Source organism: Haplochromis burtoni, unplaced genomic scaffold (genome assembly GCF_018398535.1).
Source record: "Haplochromis burtoni strain Fernald_Lab_line unplaced genomic scaffold, NCSU_Asbu1 Contig_79, whole genome shotgun sequence".
Taxonomy (NCBI): Eukaryota; Metazoa; Chordata; class Actinopteri; order Cichliformes; family Cichlidae; genus Haplochromis; species Haplochromis burtoni.
Genome location: NW_024582440.1, coordinates 325,623 through 334,193, shown reverse-complemented (window position 1 = coordinate 334,193; position 8,571 = coordinate 325,623). Strand labels below are relative to the sequence as shown.

At 39.4% G+C, this 8,571-nt stretch overlaps 1 protein-coding gene across 2 annotated transcripts in view; it reads left to right on the top strand.

Annotated features, from left to right (window-relative positions):
* Nucleotides 1–8,571, top strand: part of slc4a8 (solute carrier family 4 member 8) — a 40,496-nt gene that overhangs the window by 20,722 nt on the left and 11,203 nt on the right. For both annotated transcript variants that reach the window (XM_005924885.3, XM_005924884.3), the window contains exons 2-5: nucleotides 1,746–1,827; nucleotides 4,424–4,576; nucleotides 5,014–5,149; nucleotides 6,733–6,893. In XM_005924885.3, the coding sequence (XP_005924947.1) occupies nucleotides 1,746–1,827; nucleotides 4,424–4,576; nucleotides 5,014–5,149; nucleotides 6,733–6,893 (532 nt within the window). The remainder of the gene's footprint in view (nucleotides 1–1,745; nucleotides 1,828–4,423; nucleotides 4,577–5,013; nucleotides 5,150–6,732; nucleotides 6,894–8,571) is intronic.

Here is an 8,571-nt window from a genome sequence, read left to right as displayed (position 1 = left end):
TATCGAACCGTGACACCAAAGTATCGAACCGAACCGAACCGTGAATTTTGTGTATCGTTGCACCCCTAACTGAAACATATCCCAATTATAGTTATATAATGGATAGACATGATGAGTAGACTGTCAGCTTTCATTTAATCCACATTCAAATTGAATGAAGGATTTAGCATTTTCAGCTCCTTAACATGTGTCGCCCTCTTTTTAAAGGGAACAAAAGTAACTGGACAATTGACTCAGAGGCTATTTAATGGAAAGGTATGGGCAATTCCTTTGTTAAGTCATTATCAATTAAAAAGATAAAAGGCCTGGGGTTGATTTGAGGTGTGGTGCTGGCATTTGGAAGACTTTGGTTTAAAAATAGACAACATGGGGTCAAATGAGCTCCTAAGGAGGTGATCCATGCAAGTGAAACAAGCCATCCACAAGCTGTGAACAGGAAAAAACCCATCTGATAAATTGCTACAATAATAGGAGTGGCCAAATGTACAGTTTGATACACGCCGAGAAAGAAAGAAAGTACTGGTGAGCTCAGCAACACAAAAAGACCTAGTGTTCATGGAAGACAACAGGGGTTTATGATCACAGAATCATTTCACCTTCACAACAGCCAACCAAGTGAACAACACTCACCAGGAGGTAGGCTCCTGTCTAGTCTACCAATTAAGAGAAGACTGCATGAAAGTAAATACATAGAGTTCACTGCAAGGTGCAAGTCATTCATAAACCTCAAGAATATAAAGGGTAGATTGGACTTTGCTAAGATCTAAGATCTTGGAGACTAAACTTCGGACAGAAAGGCCCACAAACAAACAACAACTAAAGCTGCTGCAGTAAAGGCCTGGCAGAGCATTAAAAGTGGGGAAACCCAGAATCTGGTGATCTACATGAATTCAAGACTTCAGGCCCTTTGCCTGCAGAGGGTATTTAACCAAGTATTAGAAATGAACATTTTATTTTCAGTTATTTAATTTTTCCAATTACTATTGAGCCCCTGAAATGAAGAGATTATGTGTAAAAATGCTTTAGTTCCTCACATTTTTATGTAATCTTGTTGTTCAGCCCACTGAATTATCTGAAATCTGAAAGTCTGCATCTGAGTTGTTTCATTTAAAATTCATTGTGCTAATATATTTGTAAACATCCTGTAAACAGATACGATGGAGCAGTAGAGTTACTCCAAACATTTTGTAACATGTCTTGGAGCAATCTGCCCTTATTATCATAGGTCAGATACACTCACCATGAAAAACACACTGCATGTGAGCTAACTGCACTGTTTCTTAGAACAGCAACATCCTGCAGCAGTCTGCCAACAGATTCATCACCAATGGAAATGGCTCTTTGTTAATTTGATTTGATTTCCCCAGGACAGTAGAGCCTTGCACTCATACTCTTTTTACCTTTGCTGTGTGTGTGTGTCTGTGTGCTGCCGAGTGTGCACGCCTGCCTGTCCTCCTGCATGTGTCCATACCAGACATTCTAAAAATAACTGTCAGGAATTTGATGCTTCTTGTGGAAAAACTTTCTTCGCGGTGACAATAGCTTCTCCTTATCAGGAAACTTCTTGACTTAATAACCTTCAAAACTTTCTTTCAGGGCCTAATCCTTAAAGGCTGAAGACGATCAACATTTCCACCGAATCAATATGGCTACTAGAGACAAAGAGCATTGATTACACCAAAAAAAAAAATCAAAGCAGAATCATTATGCTTACATGTGTCTTTTTTTATATCTGTGTCCATCAGAGGCCTGATGAGGAGGTGGTGGTAGATCAGGGAGGAACCAGCTCTGTGCTGAACATCCACTATGAGAAGGAAGAACTGGAAAGTGAGTAACTTGCAGATTTGTTGAAAGTTGCCCCCATGTGTAAAATACAGGGTCAGCAAGAATCCATCTGTCACAGTTTTGTTAAGATTTATTTTAGACTGTCTGACTTGTACTGCTGCAAGTATGACTTTCAGCGGTACCAAAAAAAGCATTCTCTGTAGTTGTACATGGACCACGTAGCCTTTTAACAACAGGCCTGATAACCTATAGTCCTGAAGTGCCGCCGAGCAGGACACCCAACATAAAAAAAATCCTCAAGAGGATAAAGATCTGATCCAGTAATCCACGACAAAGAAGGAAAATGTATTGTTTGTCCTGAATCTGATGTTCAGCCAGTGGATGGACTGTCCTCTCCAGCACCCTTGTGCACGCCTTCTCGGGAAAGCTGTGATTCCTCTCAAGTTAGAACACGTCCCTTGGCCCTCCTCCTTAAAAAGGAGGACCAGCACCAAAGTATGCCAATCCCAGACCACAGTTTCCACCTTTCACATGATCTAGCAGAGGTTGCAGCCAAGACAGCCACACAACATCCAGCTCGTATCCAGCATAAGCACCAAGCTTATGGATATGGATACCAAGTTCTGATTTTACAATGTAAACCAAATTTTACAATATAAAAGAACACTTTCCTCAAACTATCGTTATTGCTTTCCAAAAACTGAATTTACTCCCACTTTTTAGAAAGACCCAGCAGCCACGCAGAAACATGTATGTTTATTTGGGGGGATGTGGGGGTGGTGGGTTGTTATTTTGGTGCATTATCTAAATGAACTTTTATTTCAGTGGTCAACTGAACATAAAAATTCGATATCTAAAAGCTCCAATCTGCTAAAAATTGCTTAAAAGTTTACTTGCTTTTTTGCAACCTGTATATATTGGCTCTACAGTATTAAACTGTATTAAAAAACTTAATTAAACTTAATCAGCTGGATCGCTGTGGCCCACTTTTACCTCTGACCACCCCCTCTCACTGCTTCACACTGAAGGCAACTCCAGAGTGGATTATACTCCAACCACTCACCAGGAGACCGGTTCCAGAACCCAGTCAGTATCCTGAGGTGTTCCCAATTATATCTAGCTGTATATCAGTCTCACGCACTCGTTTGGGTCCTTTGTCCACAATATAAGTAATCTTATATGTCTCAAGAACCAGTTTCAGCAGAATGGGATCAGACAACCAAAGCCCCCACCTTTGAGCACTTCCTGATCCACACTACACCAGATCCGTATGGCTAACTATTTAGAGTACACTCCTAACGGGTTGCCAGCCTGTTGCAGGCCCAACTTAGTGAGACAGACATACTCATACCTAATTTAGAATCACCAATTAACCCAACTCGACTAACTGGATGTTCTCGGACTGTAGTAGGAACCCAGAGTTAGCCCACGCAGACATGAGAAGAGCAGGCAAACTTCAAGCCCCAGCCAGATGGTAGTTTCAAACCCAGCACTGCTAACATTGTTGCTGTGAGGCAGCAATGCTAACAGTGTAGTGTAGTGGTTAACATATTTGCCCGCCAAGTGGAAAATGAGACCAATGTAGGATCTGGATCTCTGGCTGGAAATGAACCAATAACCTCCTGCTTGCCAAACAAATGTATGAAGTCCTGCACTACGCTATGCTGAGTTGACCAGATGCTGATCAATAACGTGTGTCCATGAGTGCCTGCATGTACGTTCACTCATATTCAAAAATAATAAAATTCATATGTCTTATGCAGAATTATTCTCTCAAAATGTTTAAAATCTATTTGTGTAAGCCTGTTGTTTATTTATTTATTCAAAAAGACTAATATTCAAATAAAGCTCCAGTATATACAGTGTCACATGCAATCAGTCTCTTGGTTATCACACCACGCTGTTTTTGAAATTGAATCCACTAATGATAATTAATGATGGCAACAGTCAAGACTAATATAGGACAGGAAGGGTGTTGTTTTCTCATTTTCCCCGTGGAGTTTAACACCTATGCCTGAGTTTAATGGCTTTCACTTTTATCCTGCATGCTGAGAAATCATAGGACACATTATTCCATCATGTTTTTCCCCTCTCAGTGTTTGAAGATAATTCTTTTTCCAAGCGCTAAATGCTCTTAATATTGCGGGTAAACTTAAAAATACCTGTAGAGAGTAAACTAATTGCACAAAAACAGGTCACATAGATGGTCTCTAGTCAAATCTTGTAAAATTACTGAAGCTCTCTCAAGATAACCATCAGTTTTAAATTTTGGTTGCAAATCTTCACCACACAGCAATCAATTGACAGCAGGAGCAAAAACCTCTTCATTGTGAGTCCCTTTGGTCTAACGGGAGCTCTCCTTGTTTCATGTTTATTAAATAAATTAACAATAAAAATAGAACTTATGAAGACATCTTGCATCTTGAATTAGCCTATTTGCATAATAACTACTTGTTTTGTCAATCCACTAAACTCCTTACAGTCTTTTCATCAGATAAAATGAAGTTAAACTAAAGTGCATTAATAATGTGCAACTAATGAAACAGCCTGTGTGACATTAAAATGCTCGCATGTTTACTTGATAATCAAATATACTTTCTTTTAATTTTTCTTGTCTTTTTTTTTGCATTGTTTTCAGGTCACAGGACTCTGTTCGTTGGGGTCCGGATGCCCAGGCAGAGCCATCGTCACCACAAAGGTCATGGTTCCCGCCACCGCAAGAGAGACAGAAGGGCAAGCAGCATTGCAGCACAACAAAGCGAGGAGAATGAGACAACCAGTTCTAGTCATGGTAGCGCATACAGAAATAAACACATCAGAATTTTTCTTAGGCTACCCCATTACTTAAAGTGTTTTACAGTTTAGATGCATTATTTTCATTATTTTGGCTCATATAGTCATTCACCAATCAGATGGAGCCATATAGTGACTTGCTAACAGGACCAGCACCCATAGAGTAGGTAGTGGTTGTTAAACAAAGCCTATCAATATTGTGGGCACTTCACACATGCAGGACTCCAGGCTGAAATTGACAAACCACTAATTAGCTAACACAGAACAGGAACAAATCAGCATGCTGCACATGTGTACAAATGTGTGTTAAAGTATGTATGCATGTGGGCTCAGAAGCCATTAAAAGGCATGTAAGGACTGAGTAAGAAATGTTGTATTTTGGAAAGTCTTTTGACAACCTACAGGTCACCTCTCCTTCCTCCCACACATCACCAGACACACCATCCCAGCGGGTCCAGTTCATTCTAGGCAATGAGGAGGACGCTGAACACGTGTCCCATGAGCTGTTCACCGAGCTGGATGAGATCTGTGTCAAGGATGGCAAGGATGCTGAGTGGAAAGAAACAGCCAGGTCAGGATATCTCCTCAGGGAGCTGTTGGTAACAGTGCTTAGCAATAAGGTTTCTGACAGCCTGGCAGCTCTACAGCGGCACTAATATGAAGAGGGAAGTCTACAAGAGGTAGTTACACTTAAAGCTCGCTGAAGGTTAGCTCAAGGTGAAAAGATCAAAAGCCGTGAGTCAAACAAATATGGCTTATTTGTGCTGTTCAAATGCCAAATCTAAGTTTCTCATGCTCACTTTTTTTTATTTGGTGGTGTGAACCACTGTACAAGAGATTTAAAGCACATCTATGGGTGGGAAAGAAAAACAGCTTTCCATTTAAAGTTGAATGCTCCCTCTACACTTAGCTGAAGAAGAAGTGTATTCATCATACTTCAAGGAACTCCTTTAAAAAGACCCGACGTGAGTCAAGCAGTCCCTATTATAGCCACGGCTGGGAAAGCATAGCATCTGTTCTCAAGGGCCTTTGGTTTCAGTTCTTACCTAAAGGTTTTAAGTCTCTGCATCAGCAACTCCTGCTGGACAAACCAGCAACTTGTGTGGTAGCTCACTGTCCTCCGTGTGTGAGAGGTCAACTCTAAATATTTACAAGATATTTTGGAAACAGAAAATCAGTATAATATCATGTAGCAGTGGAGCAGTAACAAGGAAATTGGAAGCAAAAAAACCAACAATGACACAACGTGACAGATTTTCCGTTTTGTGTCTTTTTTGACAAATTAATAACTCAAGAATAAAACTGGAGCTCCAACAACAGAAAGATTAAAGCCCAAACAACACCCATAGAATTAAATCATTAAAAATAAATAAATAAATAAAATATTTATCATATGATTTTTATTTTAACTAATACTTTATTTAAATATTCCTAATGTCTGCAATCATAAAACTAAAAAACAGTTATAAAATAAATTACACTGTACACTGAACCCACATTATCCATACATATAGAGCGACACTATATGTGCTCTAACAGCCCTAAACAGCCCAAATACATTGAAGTTACATATCTGCAACCAGAATGAGACCAAAAAGCCAGAGGAGACTGAACAATGGGCTAACGGTGCCCTTTACAATCAAGCTCTGATTGCAGAGCTACTGCAGGAGTCAGGTTAATGCTTTGTTCAAAAGCACTAATCAGGTGAGGAACATTTTATCTGCTGGGAGACGATGTACAGCAAATGTACCAAGTGGGGACTTTTGTAGAAAACTGACAGTAGATATACTTAGGAATAAATTATACTATTGACCTTCTAAAAAAATGCAAAAATGAAGAAGAAGTGATAGAAATGCTGTTTGTTTTTTTAATGGTAGCTGAAAAGAAGCTTTTGCTAAAGCAAACATTTCTTTACATGTTATTCTTTATCCACAGTAACAGCTTGTTTTGGCTCAGCTGTTGTCATTTAAATGACACTTTGTCAATTTATAAGATTGAAATTATGTTCTTAAGTTTTATAAAAATAATTAAGCCTTTATATGGTAGCCTTTGTAATCAATATAGCGAATTAAACAGAAGGAAAAAATCATAATAATAATACTTCACATGTGCTCCAACTTGCAAGTTGCTAAATAACATCTCTTTATGCTGCAGATGGCTGAAGTTTGAGGAAGATGTGGAGGACGGTGGAGAAAGGTGGAGCAAGCCTTACGTTGCTACACTTTCCCTCCACAGTCTATTTGAGCTGCGCAGTTGCATTATCAACGGCAGCGTATTGCTTGACATGCATGCTGACTGCATTGAAGAGATCGCAGGTGAGAACACTTGTATGTTAATATGACTCTACCCGAGTGCTCTATATAAGAAGGCAGGTTCAGACTCATTATTAAGGGCGAAACAAAACTTATTATTGGTCTTTATCATGTGCTGTTTTCTCATGTTTGGCATATAATTGTGGTCAGAAGTTTATATACACCCATTATGGGCATGAAGGTCATGGTCATTCTGAACTTAATTATTTCTTTGAAGTGTTCTTTTTCCAGGATGGAATCATTTCACTACATACATCTTTAATGACTTTAAAAAACAAGGATTGCTGTTTGTTTGTTTTGTTTTGTATTTTCTCTAATTTACCGGGTCAAAAGTGTACACACACACACACACACACACACACGCACGCAGACACACACACAGCATTTGTGTCAATGCTCCTTAGTCAGTTGAATCTTGACCAGTTGCTTTTGGTAGCCATTAATAAGCTTCTGACATAATTCTGGCTGTATATTTGACCACTCTTAGCAGAATTAGTAGAGTTGATTTAAATTGCTTGGTTTTCTGACATAGTACACAAATTCTTAATAAGTTTGACTTCGGAAGACCATTCCAGAAGCTTAATGTTAGCTGCTTTATCCATTCCAAAACCAGTTTTGACATGTGTTTGGGATCACTGCTTTGTTGGCACACCCAGTTGTCAGTTGTGTTTACCATCTAGCTGTTGGAGGTAGTCCTCCTTCTTCATTCACCCATCTGCTTTGTGTAACATATCAGCTGCAGAGCATGATGCTACTACCACCTTGCTTGACAGCTGGTACAGTGTTCTTATGTTTGAAAACCTCACCTTTATTCCTCCAAACATACCTCTTATCATTTTGGCCCAATAGCTCAATCTTTGTCTCCTCTGACAATAAAACTTTTCTCCAGAAAACTTTTATGTGGAAAGCTAGAAATTCAGTCAAGCTTTAAGGTGTTGATTTTGGAGCAGAAGCTTCTTTCTAGGTTGGCACCCTCTCAGCCCACAGAGAGTAAAACTCACTTCACTGTAGTAAGTGACGCTGGTCTTCCGGTAGTTTCTGGTTCATGGCAGGCTTGAACCTCGGTGATTCCTGAGTTATATGTAAACATGAAATTTCCTCTCATCTGAGGGTGACGGTTTGGGTGGTAACAAAAGAGGTGACATGTCAAAATAACTTGTATTTACAATTGTTTGAACCGATGATCTTGGAATTCAACCTTATACCATTTATTTGTCTGTTTTTCTCCACCTTGCTCTATAGAGCCAGTTCTTTAGCTCATGTTACTTTTGTTACTATGAATCAGACTCTAGCCTTGTCAGAATGCCTGCTAGTTGTAATCCAAGAAGAACAACATACACGAACGACTATATTCTTTTGGACTCAGAAACACAGTTTGCTTCTCTTATGGTAACTTTGCAGAACAACCAGCCTAGTTCTAGGCAGCACATCAAGCTGCAGTTTGTGTAATAAACCTGAGCTGAAATTGTATTGCTGTCAGCACCTGTACACCTGGATTTTACTTGGAAATTGCAGCTGAAACTGTGATTGCATAAAATCTACTTTGATCCAAATTCATTTGCATGCAAGTAATAAACTTTGCACCTTCATTTATTTATGCATACTCATGACTGGATGAGGTAATTATGCACATCATGCAAACAAACACACACACACACACACACACACACACACACACACA